The sequence below is a fragment of the Cupressus sempervirens genome, chromosome 2, assembly GCF_028749045.1.
Source record: "Cupressus sempervirens isolate cs-2001-9-10 chromosome 2, ASM2874904v1, whole genome shotgun sequence".
Classification (NCBI taxonomy): domain Eukaryota; kingdom Viridiplantae; phylum Streptophyta; class Pinopsida; order Cupressales; family Cupressaceae; genus Cupressus; species Cupressus sempervirens.
In genome coordinates this window covers 449,454,890-449,475,100 of record NC_143119.1, presented here as the reverse complement: position 1 = coordinate 449,475,100, position 20,211 = coordinate 449,454,890, and the positions used below count along the sequence as shown (strand labels likewise).

General features: G+C 36.8%; 1 protein-coding gene across 2 annotated transcripts in view; it reads right to left on the bottom strand.

Annotated features, from left to right (window-relative positions):
- Positions 1-20,211, bottom strand: part of ABCI12 (cobalt ion transmembrane transporter) — a 52,847-nt gene that overhangs the window by 15,134 nt on the left and 17,502 nt on the right. For both annotated transcript variants that reach the window (XM_089814136.1, XM_089814137.1), the window contains exon 2: positions 8,982-9,098. In XM_089814136.1, coding sequence (XP_089670262.1) covers positions 8,982-9,098 — 117 coding nt within the window. The remainder of the gene's footprint in view (positions 1-8,981; positions 9,099-20,211) is intronic.

Sequence of the window (20,211 nt, the reverse complement as noted above, 5' to 3'; positions counted from 1 at the left end):
TAAGAATACATATATGCTATTCATATGCAATTGATAGAAAATGGGGATGATCTCAGACTGTTACAGGTATGCTGAAGTAAACAGCAAGCTAGTTGTCTACTTTTTGTTGGGTACTCAAGACTTAAGTGTAAGGGAAAGCTATATCATTTCTTTAAGAAAGATATATATATATATATATGCAACTGGAGAAGATTGAACGAAACTTGTGGGTAGTCACTAGTTTGATAAGTGATGGGCGTTGAAGTTTTATATTTGTGAAAGAGAATATCTACCTAAGATGACATGTCGTGGTTTCTTGAGATTCATCTGTTATTCTTTATATGAAGAGACATGCGACATGCGACATGCAAAGATATACATGTTTGGAAATATGAAAAGACATGCAACATGTGAAGAGACACACATTTGGAAATATGAAGAGACTCGCATTTGATAAATGAAGAGACTTTCAGTTATGATCTGAAGAGTCTCTCAAGTCAAGATATATATGATTATTTTGTGTGATAAGTGTTGTATTCAGTTAGAACTTAGAAGCATTGTACTTAAGCCTCTATTATTTAATAAAACGAGATATATTTTTGGTGTAGTTGGGTTTTTCCCTCAAGTTGGAGAGTTTTCCCAAGATAAATTGTTGTCGTAGAGTTTTTTATTTTGTTTATTGTCGTTTATTTTTATTTCTACGCAAAACATTAACATGGTATTGGAGTGGGTTAGATAACAACAAATAAGAGAGTTTCTTTTGTTCATTAGTTCGTGTACCTATTGCAGATTGCAATAAGTATTTTGTAGGTGATTTGTATGTGTTGAAATTGAAGCTTTGATAGAGATCATGTTTACTTGAAATGATTGCCAAGAGATCTCTTAGATTCTTCTACTTTGCTAGACTGTGATAATCAAGTTGGGTTATTATTTCTTGTTCCTATTTATTCATCCTATTTGTGAGTTGTTTCTTCAGCGATCATGATGTTCTCTGCACCATTCTATTCAAGTTTTTGCATTTTTCCCTTGTGTGTTGGTTTCCAAAAACCGCAAATTGGAAATCCAAGAGCCTGTCACTTCTTCGATAGGATTCAGCAATCAGTTCTGGCCAACGAACAAGAATCACCTTGATTCCCCTGCACTTTAGGCTCCACTACACCTAGGCAAGTAAACCTTCACCTCAAACACTGACTATCTGGTTCAAGGCTTTTCTATAGCGAATTTAAACTTTGGAGTTCTTTGACTGGCAAGGTCTTTGAACTCGATTAATATGGAGTTGTGTGATAGTTTGAAATGAATGTTTTGTATAAGGTTTTTTAACAATGAATTTGAAGTTTGTAAGAAAAAAGTTACAGATTTTCTGACTTCAAATATAAATCCAATACTTCAATGATAAAAAACTAGTGCTTTAGCTTATTTGGGCAACAAAGTCAATTGCAATGAAGATTATAATGTACAACTTTATAATGTTCTATGCACATGAATTATAAGTTCAATAATCAAGACGTGACTGATCAAATATATATACGCAATTCTAAACTAGTCTAGGTCACGCTTTAACTCCTAAGGTTGGGGAGATAGACTGGACATACATTCAGAAACAATTAAATATTTCACAATATCTGTGATGATCGAGTTTAAAATGCCATAAATGACCTACTCCACTTATCTGACACTTAAATTGCTTACATAATTTTAACATGATTATTAAGGATGAATCAACTGCAATTAAATTCTCCATGCCATTTAAATAATAAAAAAGCAACAAGCTTTTATAAATCATTGAAATATAATATTAGAATATATTAAAAAGTCAAATTTGAGCTCCTTATCCCTTCATACAAATGTTCTTCTTCTAATTGCTTATTTTCGAATATGTCGGAATGTATCTTGTCTTGTTTTTTGTCTCTCAAATAATAAACTCATATTTATATCCTATCCTATTCTAAAGTCATGACTTTTCAAATGAGAAATCATAAACTAATTGTATCCCTATTTTATTACATAACATTATTAAATTGTACATTCTCAAATTACATAGCTTTCTTAATTTTAATTCAACCTTCCTCTGATCAAACCATAGAATCATCTTCTAAATTTGCTAAGTGCAATATTTACTTCCACAACTATGTATATTATGCAATCTCAAAAATATATCGTTCTAGGCTTTTAGTGTCCCAGAAATTGCGGCTGCAAACTATCAAAATATTTTATTCTTCATGAAGGTATTGTGGAGCAATTTTTCATACATCCCTGTCAACATATTCGAGGGTTCATCTTCAGCAATATGTAGCGTCTATTCAATGCACATGTGGGTCTTCATAATTATCGGGCGATTTCCAATTTGTACTCTGCCGTTTTCATTCATACGTTGGCAAGCCTTTATGCGAATACATGAGGCCTTTAATTAGACTTGGTGTGTGTCTTTATCAATCCCCATCAATTGCCCTTCCATCCTCCATGCATGCTCTTAGTGCAGACGGAGATAAACTTTTGGGGGTTGTTGATGCGAAATTGGTTTCATACTCCTGTTACTGCACACATGATTTTTCTGAATATATTATCATTGCTTTGTAATGAGTCTTCCGTGATATTACCATATGTATGCTGCTATAACCAAGTTTGATTAAATCGCTGCCAATTTTACTAAACTTAATCAGTGCCTCCATTTTGTATTGTCATGTAAAATCCTTCTTTTATACCCAGGCTGAGAGTGTGAAAGCAATTCAGATGTGATCATCCATTCACTTCTTCTTCTCGACTCTCCAACATGCGGCTATATTTAATCGATTGAAGTCACAGGTCAATCATTCCCCAATTTCTGGGCTCAAATATTCCACTTGATCATGCCAGTATGAACTGTCTAACACCATGCTTGATGCAGCTTGTGTGTATTTTTTGTTTTAAAGAAAATGGTGGAGAAACAGTGATTGCTTTTCTATTTACGAAGAGGAAACTATCATATTGTGCAGAGCATATTTGAAAGTCAGCAGTACAAGCATCCAGCCATGCACTTTCTTTTTCATCTGATAAACACGGAGAAAGAAGAGATCCAAAGTCTATTTCACTTGCCACTCTTTTATCATTCTAGTTTTCCTGTAACAGATTTTAACATTCACGTTGTTGTTTCCTTAATATGGAAAGTGTACTTCTAAAGGTCTTAGCAAGCATTCTTTAATAAAGCCTCTGGGCTTTCATCACAATAAGGGGATCTTCATGGCTCTACGAGCATTTGGAAAGTCTGCTCTTCCAACTTCCATTACTGGTTTCCCAGGTCTGAACATCAAAGAATGGGTTAGGAGTTGGCTAAGTCTGTATAAACATGCCCCTTTGCTGACTGAATATTGTGTTGTTTCATACATGTGCATGAGAAGAGGGTCCTGATGAAAATACTAAGCCATTCGTGCCATTAAATCTGCATGTATTTTCTATCTTACTACCAATGTTTCTGATATCTCATCATATTTCCATGTCACCTACATTTTAGTTGCTATATTATTAGTTTCTGCACTTCTGTCAAGGCTGGAAGTTGCTTTTATTTTTTGTTCCTGTCAAACATGGCTTTCAGCACCCGCTGGCTATGACAGCAGACCAACAGATCATTATGTTATTTGAAACCTGTCCTCTGTCAACCTTAAAATGCTTTGGATCATCCTGAAGTTCCAACTGATCTATACTCAAGCATTTGAACATCTGTATGGTGTTCTGGACATCAATCTGGTTGCCATAGTCAAGCTGACATCTTACGCTTCTGATGCTATAAAAATCATGTATTCTTCAAGGTCTTTGTTATTGGGCTACAAACATGAGATTGGTTGCTTTACAATTAACCCGATTAATCATCTCAGTATTGAGTATAGATGAAATTTCATTGTAGGAAGAGGGGTTTTATTGATAGCCTAGAAGTAATTTGCAGATAGAATCTTTGCAACAATTCATGAGGATTATGTTGGTTAGAATAATATTTTGTAGGCATATGGCAGAGGCTAATGTGGATATCACTAAAGTATGGAAAATAGAACAACAATATTAATCATAGGGAGAAAAAATAAAGGCAGTAAGAACAGTGCATAAATGGAGATCATAAAAATGAGGGCTCCATCACCGTGTTTGGTTGGAGTTTCAGTTTGAGCTGCAGTAGTTCATTGTACATTAGAGACCTTTTGTTGTTAACTTTATTATGGTCTTGTATTTTGTTGTGCTTGGACAGTTTGTGTATTTCTCTCTGTGAGTGCTATGGTTGTGTGTTGGCATCTTTGTATCTGCTTTTTTTCAATTGTCAACAGTGGTTAGTGTTGTATCTTTATTTTCTTTCTGTTCTTTGATGAAGTTTATTTGTTGTTATCATGAGTGCATACAAAGAAGCATGATCAATATGGCTGCTTGTATTATTGTAATGGTGAACATCTTGTACGTGATCACTTCTTCCTTCCGTGTTGGGCAGTTCTCTTTGTCTAAGGCTTGACAAAAAAATATTTTTTCTGACAGAGGTCTGTGATATCGGTTAGTGGCTATTTGGAGAGCAGCTTGTATGTGTGTCTATAGAGAACAGCCTATCTATGTGTATGGTGGAGAGATCATTGGAGGCGTGCGGTTCATTTAGATTTCTATTAGTGGTATTTGCTGCAATACAGCGTGGATGCAGAGGCACACAGTGTGTGTAGAGATTTATTGAAATGAAGATTTTATATTGGCTTCTTCATCATTACTGTGGGCCATTTTTGTGGCATTCACTACAGAGCTAGAGGCTCAGGTGACTCAATTGAAGGCTCTATTGCTCAAGGGGATCAAGTATCGCCTAGAGGGCGTTATTCTTTGACTACAATAAAGAGATGAGTATTTTAAGATTATACCTTTGAATATATATCATGAATTTTATGTAGTCAATTCATGCAATGACATAGAGAATAGTGAATCATGTATGCTTCAGGTATCTACTAATCTCTCTTAATGCTTGCAAGACGGGTCGAGAAGAATAAGGAGGAGTTAAATTAGACAACCTATCAAAGGGATAATACACTGAAGATGAAGTGGAGACTAAATATATTTATTACATAAAGGAAAGCTTGATAAGCTGAAGAGGAAGGACTTCTTTAGGCTCATTAAGATTCAGAGGGAGTTTGTGTGGCAGATAAAGAGTGTCAAGTCCTTTGCAGAGGACCAAAAAACTCTTGTAGGAACGTGACTGCAAAAGGTTCTTGTTTGGTCAAGCATTGAAATCTTCTCTAATTTATTGTGATAGTTTAGTTGTGAGAAGGGAGTCTCAACATTTAGTTGTTCTTATTATGTACTACAATGAGTTCTTCTGAGAGGGAAAAGTTTGAGGTGCAATCCCTTGCTAATGAGTGACTGTAAGGGAGAAGTTCGAGGTGGAATCCCTTGTTAATAAGTTCTTCTCTGCGAGAGCAATTCAAAGTGAAATCACTTGTTAAGAAGTTCTTCTATGAAAGAACTTTGAGGTGAAATCTCTTGTTCCACCCTTTGCGAGTAGGTATGGTGGATCCACACTCTGCGAATAGGCATGGTAGATACATTCTTCTCTGAGAGAAGTCTAAGGTGAAAGCTCTTGTTCCACCCTCTACAAATAGTTATGGTCATTCCACCCTCTAGGAATAGACATGGTGGAAGTCATGTTGAGATGACAATTTAATGTTGAGAAAATCTATTAAGAGATTTTGTTACTGATTTTTTTGTTGCAGCTTCTTAGTTTGTCATGTTAGAGATGGCAAGACATGAATATTATCTCTCTTGCAAGAGGGAGTGTTGAGGTTTTAGAGCTGTGAGAGAGGGTATCTACAAAAGATGATATGTCGTAGTTTCTTGAGATTCATCTGTTGTTCTTTATATGAACGAACACAAGACATGCGAACAGACACATGCTTGGAAATATGAAAAGACATGCAACATGCGAAGAGACATGCATTTGGAGATATGAAGAGACTCACATTTGACAAATGAAGAGACTTTTGGTTATGATATGAAGAGTGTCTCAATTCAATATATATATGATTGCTTTGTGTGATGAGTGTTGTATTCAGTTAGAAGCATCGAACTCGGACCTCTATTATATAATAAAAGAGATATTTTAGGTGTGGCTGGATTTTTCCCCTCAAGTTGGAGGGTTTCCCTGGGATAAATTGTTTTGTCTTAGTGTTCTTTATTTTGTTTATTGTTGTCAGGGCAAAACATTAACAATGGTACAATATCAAGACTAGTTTAAAAACTTGGTTTTATTTTGCTGGGAATATCAGATTGTTGGTCAAACTCCTGAAGTCTGTCGTTTTGACTTAACCATTTGGGTGAGTTTTGAGGGCATTTTGTGAAGCTTAGAGACTCAGTTGCCCTGTTTGAGCTGCACAGACTGCTACAGCAGTTAATAGATTTTACTTTTTAGTTGTGAACCTGCATGTGTTTATCGAAGATGTTGGACGACTCTTAAAATCCTATTGGAGCATGAGATCTTTATTCTTTGAACAAAGGAGAAGCTAATGACATCTCAACGAAGTCAATAAATAGATAAGGATTTCATACTCTTGAATTATGTTTATCAATCTTGTCTGTAGTTCACTCTTTAGAATAGTAATTCATGTATTCTTTTTGGCATTGGTTTGTATGTTTCTTTTCGGGGTAGTTCAATTCTATGAATTATTATCAATCTCTCTAAAATACAGGATGGATTAAGGTGAAAAAGGATGATGGATTAATTATCTGAAACTGCATAAGAGGAAGAGATTAAACATCCACTGTGTAGGTCATGACAGTGAAATGAACATACATGAAGACTTAGCTTGCAGTCATGAACCTAGGTAAGATGTCACATAACAATCATTGAGAGGTCACATGTTTGTTGCGTTGAAGAAAGAATTTCAAACTCACTGCTATTGCTATTTTCAGTTACTATAGTCTGTGATTGCATACTGGTGTGTAAAGTCAAAGGGTGATTTGATTCACTAAGGCAGCGTGATTGGGATCATCAATCGTTTCTGTTATTGACTATCTATATTGGTTCAAAGACAGTGAATGTGTGATGCTCCCAATTTTTAAATGTAATACTTTAATTTAATTAATAATTAATTAATTAGTCCCAGAAATTAAATTAAAATAATAAAGGACCTTTAATTAATTCTTGAATTAATAAATGTGGGCCCAAATTAATAGAGTAATAAAATAATTAATATTATCAGCGTATTATAAATCTCTAGATGCTTCTTGGAGGACTTTTTAAGGAGATGGTTGGGCATCGTAATTCATCATAGATTGGATTTGACTCTTGTATTTCTAAAAGCTGGAGGCTGACAGAGTTCGTGCACAGTTTCGGGGGTGGAAGACCCTCCTCCATACTCTGCCTGTTGCAGTTTCAGTGGTTCAACTCCACCCTATTTTGTCAGTGTGCACCAGATATGCTAATCATCATCATTTGGCGATTGTTTGTATCTTCACAGATCTTGTCCGATGCACATGTCATTGAAGCAGTGGATCTGAAAGTAATGTATTTTGTGTCACTGGCATTTGGCGATCTCTGGATGTTCTCTTGTCTGTGCAGATCTACTAAATCGTGTTGTGGCGAATCTATCCAAAAGTTGTCTTTGTCATTTATTCATTACAATCCAGTTTCTAAATAACTAATGCAACGTTGTGCATACCATCCCCATCCATAACACCTCGAGTAACATCATTGTCGTGCCAAATTTGCTAATCATAATGATTTGGCGATTGTTTATATCTTCTCGAATTTTGTTTGATGCACATGTAATTGAAGTATTGGATCTGAAAGTAATATATTTTGTGCCATTGGCATTTGGTGACTCTCTCTGGATGTTCTTGTCTGTGCGGATCTGCTAAATTGAGTTGTGGCAAATATATCCAATAATTGTCTCTGTCATCTATTCATTACAATCCGGTACCTAATTTACTAATCGAACGCTATACATACCATCCCCATCCGCGATGCCTTGGGCGACATCATTCTGTTGCTGTACAGTCATTACCCCTTCACCGTAAATTGCATACCTAACAGACTCCAAACACTATATTGTGATTCTTGTCCAACACCATACACCTTGGCCTTACCACTCATCATACGCCAAACCACCCATTGCCGTACAATCTTGAACCCGTACAGTCTTCTTAAGCCTACGATACGCCCAATCTTAGTCGTACATCATCCCTTCCACCATATGATTGCTCTTCTCGACCATACACCTCCACTTGCACTAACCGTATGGCCTACTCCAGCCTTGAGAGAGTGTTGCATAAATCACACACATCTTTTCGTGACACTACAAAATGATCGGTTTATATTATATGTTCCTCTCTTGGTGATTATCATATGGGTGATTCATAAAAGGCATTATGTACGTTGTAGATGTCTACTGGTAAAAAGACATTCTACAAGTGATTGATAAGTGATAACAATCTCGGTGAAGAATTCATTTTCCCAATTAAGCTTGTAAGCTTTGTATCAAGTCTTTTGATTATTCATTTAAGAATCAATTTTGAATGTGGTTGGGTTGTTCTCCTCATGCTGGAGGGTTTTCCCAAGATAAAAATTCTCATGTTTATCTATCCTTGTGTTTTAATATTTTTGCAAGTTGCTTCATTACATTTATGGTTCTAAATTTAACAATTAGGCCCTCTAAGTTAACCACTGTAGTAAACCCTCAAGATTGATGTCAAGTAGGATATAGAGCATTTACTCTCCCTAAAGTTATAGTTAATATAGAGGACTTTTCTCCAACTTTATCCATCATGTAACACTCAATCATTTTTTACTTGTAATTGAGAATAATGTATTTATATTGCCTTTATGAGGGCCCACGGTAATTTGTTGTTCTTGTACATTGATCTATATATGTTTCAATTTCATGTTCTGTTAATGATGAGATCTTGCTCTTAATTTTCAGTCCCAGCATAAAATTGACAAAACACATTTTGTAATAAAAGAAACAATGATATTAATACAACCATATGCATAAATTATAGAAGAAAGTGTTCAGTCATACTTGCCAAATGCCATGTGGAAGTGTCCACCTGGATAAAAGTATCAAAAACAAGACTAATCCCAAGCGAATAACCATGTGAGACCTTGCAGGCAACACAACAAGGGCTAGAAGCCATGCCTACATCAAGATGCAATTGCATTAGTAAAATGATAGTGCAATATTGAAAGGATGCGTGAATTGAAAAACATTATTCTACATAAGATTAAGATAAACTATAATTTACAAATAATATTATGAAAATGAAAGATGGTTGACAGTAATCTGAAGAAAAATCAAATGGATGAATTGTGGAACAAATTTTAAAGTAACTAGTATCAGATAAGAATGTAATTTGAAAAAGTGTATTCCATAAACTTCAAGAATATGTTAGAATGATGACAGAAAAATAGTTGTGATATTGCTATCAGGATTTAATTGTGTAGTTTTTGAGTCAAACTCATTGACCCATATTTCACCTCCCGGGAAGTCCTAGTGCTTCACCTCTGTGAGCATCACCTAAATATAATGAGTGCTAAGTGTTTCGTTTATTCTCATGTCAAGGGAAAGTCTTGTGCCACCTCTAAGGACCACTAGAAGTGGAGAGTTGTTACCGCATGTAACTCTTGTGAGGCTTCATGAACCTAGTGTGCCCAAAGTAAGAGAGAAGAAGTGACCACTAGGTACATCGGGTCAGAGATAGTGTCAAGAAGGAGGTGATGAGCTGATTTGTGGTATGTCTCAAAGGAGACTCAATCTGCAAGGTGTGGTCCCAAAGTCTCTAAGTCTCTTGAAGATAGAGAGCAAGAGACTATTGGTCAGTGTACCCGAAGAAGGTTGCAAGGGACTAGCACCCTATGATCTCATAATAGATGGGGCAATGGGAAATGAAGTGTGTCTCGGTCTCAACCTCCCCCAAGTTGCAAAGTTGGCAAATCCGGTCCTCCCTATCAATTTGGTGATCTGACTAGATATGGAGTTGATGCAAACCCACCCTAAAAGATCCTAGGAAATGTGGAATGTGTGTCCAATGTCGAGAGAGGTATGAATGGCGCACAATGACCCCATCTTGAATATCAATAAACTACTCCGCATATAAGGTCATCCTTGCACAGAGCCCCCTTGAGGGGTTGATCCGTGTGGTAAGAATATACTACCTATAGATGTCCATCTTGATGTGCTTGTTCAACTCTTGCCAAGAAGGGAGAAGATGGGCAAGGACATCCAAAAAGTACTTGAAGGGAGGGAGGCAGCCAATGTCAATCCCCACTGTTCTTAGGAGTGCAAAGGCTTCTACATAGCAACAACATGCCCAATCAATGAAGTCAGCTCCTACAATTGCCACAAAGGACTGATAAGCTAGGTAAGAATATATGGGTTGCCCCTCAACCAAATCTATAAAGCACCGAAGGTGGAGGAACCAAACCAAATCGAAAATGGTCCCGAGTTTGAAAGGATGAGCCTCAAACTCAACCAAAATTATATCGAGGGGGGTAGACTAGTGGAACCTGATGAAGCACTTGAGAAGTAGGGCCTAGACCCTCTAAATTGAAGCCTAGTCTGATTTTGACAGAGAGGACCCCCAGACCACTGAACCATAAAGAATTGTCAACTTGATCAAGGTGTCTCATAGAGTTGTCTTTGACATGATGTCCTATAAGTGATGAAGGAAGCATTGTCTCTCTAGAAGGGTAAGTGACCCATACCCCTTGTTGATATGGGGTTGCATGGAAGGTCTTATATTGAAGTAGGGATCGGAAAACTTGACTTCCAAGTATGTATATAAAGAAAAAATCTCAACCTCTGTGCCTTGGAAGAAGTGGAGGTGAGGTGTTCAAGTAGTTGAAGACCATCACTTGAGTCTTGCTCAGATTACCCACTAGTTATCACAAGTCGCAAAAAGAAACTATGTCATCTAGAAGTCATTGGAGACCCTTCAAGGAGGAGGCAAGGAGAACATCATCTGTAAAGAGAAGTATCGAAATCAAAATGTGGTGTAAGGAACAACCATCACCTAGAGCAAATGCTCGCTAAGGAAAGCCTCCAACTCATCAATGTATATGCCAAACAAAGTAGGGGGGAGAGGACAGCCTTGCAAAGTCAAGAATCTGCCCACAACACTCTCATTAAGTCTTGTGATGGTCATCCGTAGAATCTCAAAAAGAGCCGCCCAAGGGAGGAAAACATATGCTTTGCGAAAGTCCACAAAGAAACAATAGACCTTTGCAGAGCAGTGCCTAGTCTCCTCAATAATAGCCATGGTTTGTACTATGTAGTCTGAAAATTTTCTCTGAACCCAACCTGGGCCCTTGCCCAAAGATGAAGTCTATCAAGCTCCTCGGAGAGAATAGTGTGCAAAACAGTGGTATATAATATAGAGGAAGTTTGTCCCACTATGATGGTTTTGTTGTAGTTGGGATCAAAAGTCAACCTAGCCTTGTAAATAGGATGGATAATACGTCATGACTAGGAAGGGGAGAAACTAGTGCAAACAACCCTGTTGAGGAGAATAATGAGGAAGGGGCTCAAAATAGTGATGTCAAGCTTGAAGAGTTTTTTTTGGAATCCTTCCTCATCTATTACCCTGTTGCTATTCACGGATCTGATAGCCTCACAAATAGTAGAGAAGGTGAAGATATGGCAACGGGGTGGGCGTGAGGAGGATGGAGGCCTAGCCAGGGATATCATAAAGGGTGGAGGTGTACAAGACCAAGGAGTTTTCATGCAAAATGGGGGGGAAGGATGTGCCAAAAGGATTTGAGGGTCTGCAGGAGTAAAGTGCAAAGGGAATTGCATTGCAACAAGAAGAACGCTCCCTTCTTATGGCATTGGAAGCGGTAGTAGGAGAGTCTTCGCTAGGTGAGTAAGGGGTAGGGGAGTGGGAGAAGTTGCGCCAACCGAGCGGTAGGAACACTTGCAATCCTCATCATACCACTAGTTCATGGGACAGGTGTTCTAGCACTTAAGGCAACATGAGAAGGAGGTGGAGCAATGATGAAAGGAGAGAAGGGTCGACTCCCAAAGTTTGGAGGTGAGGCAGTCAAACATGGCGAAGGTGCAACCAATGAAGGTGGAAGGGTTTGGAGGGAGCCGTCAAAGGTGAGAGGTGAAGAGGTCTTGATCCCCATCATCGAAAGAAATGGAGGTGTGGGTGGGGGCCTACATCAGCGGGGTGGGAGAGGAGGGGAGGCCTAGATAGAAAGGCTCAGGAGGGTGTGGTAGACCAAGGGGAGGTGAGAGATGCTAAAGCAATTGATGGAGAGAATGAAGGAGGCACAATAGAGGGCATAGTCCACCACACTTGCCCCCCGAAGTGAGGCCGACAGGTGAACAAGATGGATCTAGGAAAGCAAGAGAGGCCATTCAAGATGATTTGGTCCAAAAACCCACAGAGATGGAGAAGATGGTGATCATACTGTGTAAGGCTTCTATCCTTGTCTTTTGAAGATTGTTGCAAGCTCGAAGAGTACGGATTTGACTCCGATGAACAAATAAGATCTATCACCCAATTGTGAAGGGTTGTTTGGTGGTCTCTAGTATGGGCATTGAAGTTCCCAACAATGATAATGTCCCCAATGGTCAAAAACCACGAAATGCAATCATATAGATCCCCAAAAAGGGGTCCCCTTCCTGCATACTGTGTATAACATAGTACGAAGATGTCAACAAAAAGTAGCAAGCTGCAATGAAGATGTCCCTAGAATGTGTCACAGTCTAGTCGATATGGATACACATGAAATTGGCAGCACTGTTAGAGTGAACCATTGAAATTGCGCTCATAAGACAGTCCCTAACCTAGCAAGTGACCCAACCAGAACTCCTAACCTCATCTTTGAAAGTAGAAAGCCACTGGAAACTAGTAATGCCAAGGAGAGGGTAGAGGGGGCTCTTATGAGTCTTGGTAACCATAAGTATGTCCGCAAAGCCCATAGCATCGTGAAGGAGACTTGACATGGACCACAAAGTACCATTTTTGTTGAACTGCCTCTGAGACTGCCACTTGGCCTTGACAAATAGCCTCGAATCCCACCTCGAGGGGAAAGAATCTCGAATAATAGCCCTAAGGTTCCTAACAATACCCACTTCCCATTTAGTCTAGCCTTAGCTAAAAGGCCTCTAGAGTGTCTTAGCTTCGAAACCTAAGACTTGGTGAGGTCCTCATCAAGATAAATCTTAGAGGAAAGAGTAAAGAGTTCCAATTACACCCTAAGGACCCAAAGGGAGTCAACAAGTTATAAAAGCTGAAGGAAGAGGATTTTGTCATGTCCAATCCAGGCTCTATCCAAAGTAATTTCCATGATGCCTAGCTGCTCACTGAAGAATGAGTAACTCACTAAAAGAGCTTCAATGGAAAAAGGAGGAACCCCTGAACCCTCAGGTTGCATTTGTGGATGTGCCTAACCCTTTGATCCACCAACTTGGCCTGCACTAACTCTTGAGATAAGCATTGTGATAGGCACTGTGTTGTTGCTGTGGCAAATAGATACCAGGATTTGAATTGTTGTTATGTTTCAATTTTTAGGGAATTTTGTATGATGTCTAGTATGAAGTCTGTGATTTGCTAGAGATAACATCCTTGAGACATGCAATTTCTGAAATCGCAACTGATAGTTTAGCAAAGATATTTGAAATCTGCAGGGAGTTGGACTTGAACATTAGTTCGTAATTTGTTAGTAACGAAGTCGATGAGTTTACACTATCTTTAAGCAGAGCATTCTCGATCTCCAACTTAGCCACATGCTCCACCAGCCAATACACATGACATCTCAAAAAAATGCTTCCACACCACATTCATCAAATGTCTGTCAAGTTATCATCAGACAAAAAGTGATATATTAAAAATTGAAATAATAATCAAGTTCCAAATATGATGAGCATATAAATTCTAACAAAAAAAAGAACCAAACTCTCAAAAACAATGAGTAAAGTAGCAAAAACTTATATGCCAATTGCAACTTGTCACTAGCAGCTCTAGATTCACAGACACCAAAAATTTCCAATTTGTATCTTGTGGCAATTATAGACTAGACTCCTCCTACAAGTGATGTTACTGTCGAAATACATCTCACACTCGCAAGCTCTAAATCAAGGTAGTCGTACACAATCTGCGTGAATAGTGACAATGGAGATTCAACAATCTACAAGTTTCATTCTATCAAATACCTGAGAGAAAACCCAAAAAAAATTTGCTAGAGTAACTCCATTTTTGTTACATCCCAAACTTTGCTACATTTAAAAATAATCTTCTAGCCGTTGAGAATTCGTGTGAAGTCAATTGTTCAGTAAAGATGTTGAGATAATTGATTCATGTGAAATTGATTTATTGGTAAAGATGTTGAGATATTTGATTCATGTGAAATGGAACTTTGGTTATTAGTTATTATTTCATGTGACATGTTAGTTACCATTATGGTGGAAATTGAAAAAAGTGTTTCTTCAAAATTGAAAATGATTGTGGTATTTTATTTATATTTCAAATTATAGAAATATGTTATTACTCTGGAACCATTTCCTTTTTTGCAAGAGCATGATGAGGGGGGGGGGAGCGTTGCCAAAATGGGAGTTAGGAATGGGACACCCAAATCCACTGTCAAACCATCAGGTATGTGATCTAACCACCTAGATCAAGGATGAAAAGGCTAGACAAGCAAGAAGGTACAAAGGATGACCATGAGCTAACCAATTAAATTATAATATTATAAAAAAACTCAAATAAGAAAGATTACCTTCGTTATGTGGATGATCTTGGTATTTCTTGCAAATTCTATCATGTCTTAGTATTATAATATCGTGTCTATACTCATACTTGTGTGGGTATAAAATATGCACATATGTATGCATGTGAATCTCTAATTTAGCGTATAAATATATACATATGTACATATATATACATACATGTTAAGGCTACTCAAATAAGCATGATTATAAAGGGGCAACATTAATATTTTAAGGCATGAATAAAGATGTTGCCACCCTTATTCTTTTATTTCGAACCTTGGCTATGGTTTATTTATTTACTTATTTGCCTTGAGCGAGCACCTTTTTCATGTCTCTTTTTATGGCATCAAGCTATATGTGGCATTCCTTTTATTCAATTATGAATTAGTACGCTCATGCAAATGCCTTGCCATCTCAATTGTTCTTGCATAATTGAGCATGCACACAGGTGTCTCCTTGCTTCTCTTGCTCGCCTCATTAAGGATGCCTTGTGATTTGAATTTCCTTAATAAAATGGTTGCCTGCTTCAAGAGAGGGACACCAAATATATCGCCATGCACTAAATTTGAGGGGTGAATACTCGGTACCATCGGGTGTGAGGACATGCAATTCACAAACGCTAACAAAGAAAAGCTTGAAGCTCAACTAACCAAGAGGACATCACCATAGTCCCCAGGATGCAACAACTTTGTTCCTCCTCCATGCAAAAGTGAGTCCCCCTCTAAAATATATGACTTTGTTATAATTGGTTTCCAGTGTTGATGACTACCACAGACTGAAATCAACAGAATCTCTAATCTCTGGCAGAGTTTGAGGCTAACAAAATATGTTGAAAACAGAGAGCTCTTCATTGCATACAGAATGACAAAAAAATTAGAAACCTAGAGAACATCCCTTATTAATGTTAACCAAATGAGACCTTGATACCATGTTAAGTTTTTTTGCCAAAAAATAAAGATAAACCACAGGAAGAATAAAATAGACAAAAGAGACACAAAAGATTATCCTAGGAAAACCCTTCCACTTGAAGGGAAAAAACCTAGCCACACCAAAAAATATATCTTTTATTGATAGTAAAATCATATAAATAGATTGGAATAGGACTCTTCATATCACACACGAAGGTCTCCTCAAATTTCTAATACAAGACCCTTCATATTTCCAAATATTCAACATTTCACATTTTCGTATGCATGCCTCTTTGCATGACATATGACGTATGACGTGTCTTTTTATATAATATTATCTTTAAATATGATTACAAATGTCTCTTTCAGCTGAAGATGACCATAACAGTCATAATAAACATATTTCTATTCCATAAAATCAAAGATAAAGATCTCTATCACACTACAATCTTCAACACAAAGCACAATGAGCAAGAACTTGAGAAGGTGAAAGAAATCCTAAGACATTAACTTGCAAAAGCCAAGAAATTCAAGTACAAATTCATAATTAGCACAAAAAAGCTTGATGAACAATTGGAAAATCGATGACAAACAAGATATGAAAATGCAAAATGTTCTAAAACTGTTGAAGAAAGAGTAATTGAGATTGGGCGACCTAAGGAAGCACTTAAAAGGCAAGCAAATGGACAAAGATTCAATGGTGGATATTTCACATGTAACAAATTCGGTCATAGGGCAAAAGAAAGCAAGGGCAACAGTTCTACTACACCATTTACAAGATATAGCTTGACATGTTGGCAATATAGACACAGATCCAATGAATGTTGATCTAAAACTAGACCTAATGCAAGACCTGCAAACAAAGGTAATCATACATGTTTCAAATGCAATAACTTTAGAAATATTGCAAGGATTGTAAGTTGAAGACTAATCAGTTAAACGGTCCAGAGGTATGGAAGTCCAAATGTTATTTGTTACAAATGCAACAATACAAGACATATTGGAAAGAATTGTAGGTACAATGGAGTGAAAAATTGGAGGAATCAGTCAGCTGAAAAGAAAAATATGTTGACAAAAAAGGAAAGAATATTGATTTTGATGAAGTAAGAAAGGAAATGGATAACACTTGGATCAAAAAAGAACAGATTGATTCAACTGGACAAGTCACACCAACTCCTGGTGTGGGCACTTCATAATCAAACTAATTAAATCTTAGGACCTAAAGGGGATATAATAACAAAAAATCTTAACTTAACCCAAAAGTTGTAACTGTGAAGGCAACGATTGTAACATGAGTTGGTGAATGGTCTTTCAAATCTATATTTTCAATTGAAGATGATTTCATGATTGTATTGAGTATCACAGACGAAATGTAATTCACAAGCAAATATTAGCTTTTTGGAAGCTAGGGTATAAACGACATTAAAGAAGCTCAAATATAGGAACTCAAGGATAAAAAGGCATTTATAACTTCATTTTACACCTTGCTATCCAGAGAACAAGTGATGAACTAGGAAGGAGACCTTATAGCAATTGTGCAACCAATCAAGTTTCACGAGAAAACCCTGGAATGATAGGAAAGGTATTTATCTCTTTGAAATCTTGTAAAATTTATCGGAGAAGAATAGATACACTTCAAATTGTTGAAATCATTGAGAAGCCTACGTATGAGTTTAAGAAACATTCATTCAAGTCAATGGAAGATGATCAAAAAAGGCGAATTTTCACATGTTCCCTATGGCATTCTTCATGTTGAGGACATAAGAACATATCTTCATTATAAGATTGAGGAATTAGGTGATTTTGAGATATACAGGTAGTATAAATCCTTGTGTGAAAATGGAATACTGAAGGATGAATTTAAAAAGGTTGATCAAATCAAATTAGCTCAATTTGTCAACTTCTATGTCTTTGATGAACAAAAGTGGGTGAGAATTGTCTTAAGTAGGATCCAAGATCAGTTTTTATGGCTTGATGATAAACCCATTAAGATCACTAAGGAGTTCATTCATGTAGTTACTGAATTTAGTGCAACTAGTGAAACACCAACCCTAAAATCTTCAAAGAAAAATATTTTTGAGCACCTTACCAATTTGAAATGGGACAAAAGAGTTGTGACTGCAAATGACATCAAGAAACCTAATGTTAGACTTGCTTTCGTGGTGTTAGGTTATAAGGTATATCACAGTAGCAAAATCGAATCTATCTCTGCACCTATTATCCACGGTGCTTATTGAATGTGAAATGAACATGCTCGTATTAATGTTGGAGAGATTATGAGAGAACAATTACTGGAGAAGCTTAGCAAGATTAAGAAAGATAGGACACAAGTATTCAAGTACGGATCATTGATAATTCACATGCTTTTCTATATGACGAACCATTTCCCCGGTATTTCAAATGTTACTTGGCAAAAGGACATGCCTCTAGCTATCCAAATCTATTGGTACTACAGAAAGCAAAGAAGGAATCAATTGATCAAAAACTTTTTGGCTATTTCACAATGTTTCAGAAGCAAATGCAAAAAAGGGAGAGAATTATTAAGGATTCAGTTGAGAAATATTCGAACATAGTTTGTTTTATAGTTGAAACAGATGTTTTGAGATTGTGTGTGTTATGCACATTGCATAATATTGTTATATTGTATTATTTTATTTTATTATGTAATGTTGTACCTGGGATCACCTAAATGGATGTGCAACATGTAGAGACTCCCATGGGATATACTTGAAGGGTTGTATTGTAACATTGCAACAATATTTGATGTAATTATTTAATATTGGGGAAAATATTAAATGTGGGGTCAATGGGTTAGGTAGTATATGGTTTTAGCACATGGTTTATGTAATATCACTTGGTGGTTTTGTGTGAGCTTGCTACTATCTAAGTAACCACAAGAGTAATTGTTGTATGAGAAGGGCAAGAAGCAAAAAGGAAAGTCGAGCAAGACAAGGATTGACAGGTTAGCCAAGGAAGCATTTGTGAAAGTTGGAAGCATGACATGGAATGTGTGGATTCATGCTTGTTCTCATAGATTGTTCGGTGGTGGCAATGGCTTTGAAGATTTTCACAGTTGTATTGCAGTGATTTTTTTGCTGAATAATACATGGTGATGGATGTTTTTGGAGGCTGGGTTTTTCCCTCAATAAGGATTTCCCAGAGTATATCTTGTGTCACATTTTTGTGGGTACGTTGTCTATTATCTTGCATGTGAATTTTAATTGCATATTTATTTCAGATCTATTATGGGTTATGTGGTTAAATTTTAGATTGCAAATTTTCTTACAAGTGGTCTCAGAGCTATGGTTTTATTGTCGTAACTCTAGATTGAGTCCATGAGAGGATAAAAGAGAGGGCAAGATATATGGACTTTGTAGGTTGTTTATTGTAGATCTGAGGGTTTTTGGATTTGATGGGTTGCTGGCAGATTTTGGGTGTATGAAATTGTTGGTCAAAAGAGTTTTTTGGATGTTTCATTTAAATAAGGGTTTGAGAGGATAGCTTGCAGAAATGACCTCCAAGGTAAAAAAAAGACATCGTCATTGGATCTGGTTTGATTTTCTCATTAATTTTGATATATAATATGCTTTAGTTTGGCCATATTGATAGAAAATGCAAAAGATTTTTAGTTTCAGCATGTGATAGCCTTCAAATTTAATCCCATTAGAATTTTGGTCGCAAAAAAAAAATCGCTGTGAAAATGGTAAAACAGTCATAACTTTCACTCAAGCTATCAAATTTCGGTTTTCTTACAGCCGTTGGAAAGCTAATTCAGAGCACTACAACTTGGTGTAGATTTAAGTCCATGATTTTGATATTTTGTCAGGTTTTAAGAGCCCGAAAGTTAGATGTTTATTTTTAGCACAGTTTTGGGCATAACTTAGACATACGAAGTCAGATGTTGGACTTCGAGTAGTCACTAGAAAGTTCTTGGAGAGCTCTATACATTGATTCAAATTTGGTGTGGGTTTGACATAATTTATTAGATGATATATCGATCAAAATAGTTTATGATATATATTGACTATGGTAGCATTGTGAGTTTATGACATTATACATTTTAGAGATTTGAGATTTGATAACATTGTATACTCAACTTATATTTCAGCTTGGTCTCATGATGATATGGTTATTAATATTTGGTTTGGGTACGCATAATGACTTTTTGGGTCTATAAGTTGTGCAGAATAGTAAGCGGTCTATACTTATAGGTTGCATTAATGACTTGGGTATTGGCTGTCTTTGCACATTGATCTTTCATTATTGATGCATATTCATATTTGTGGCTTGGATTTGAGTCGTCTATGCCCTTAGTCACATGATTTATTGATTTGTCTTCATGAATAAGGGATGAGATGTTACCAAGTACAGTCATGGTGGAGAATTGTGGTACAGTCATGGTGGAGAATTGTGGTTGACTATTTTATGGTAATAGGTTCGACACTTTGAGAGTTAGTTGTTCGCTTTAGGAATGTAATCATGCTGCCATGGATTTTGGCATGGCACAATTGGATATAGAAGTACATCCTTGATGTTCATTGGTTTGGATTCCTGATTTGGTTATGGCAATATATATTCTTGGTTGAGGATCATGGTTATTTGGTTTCTTTTGAAGATCTCATGATGTG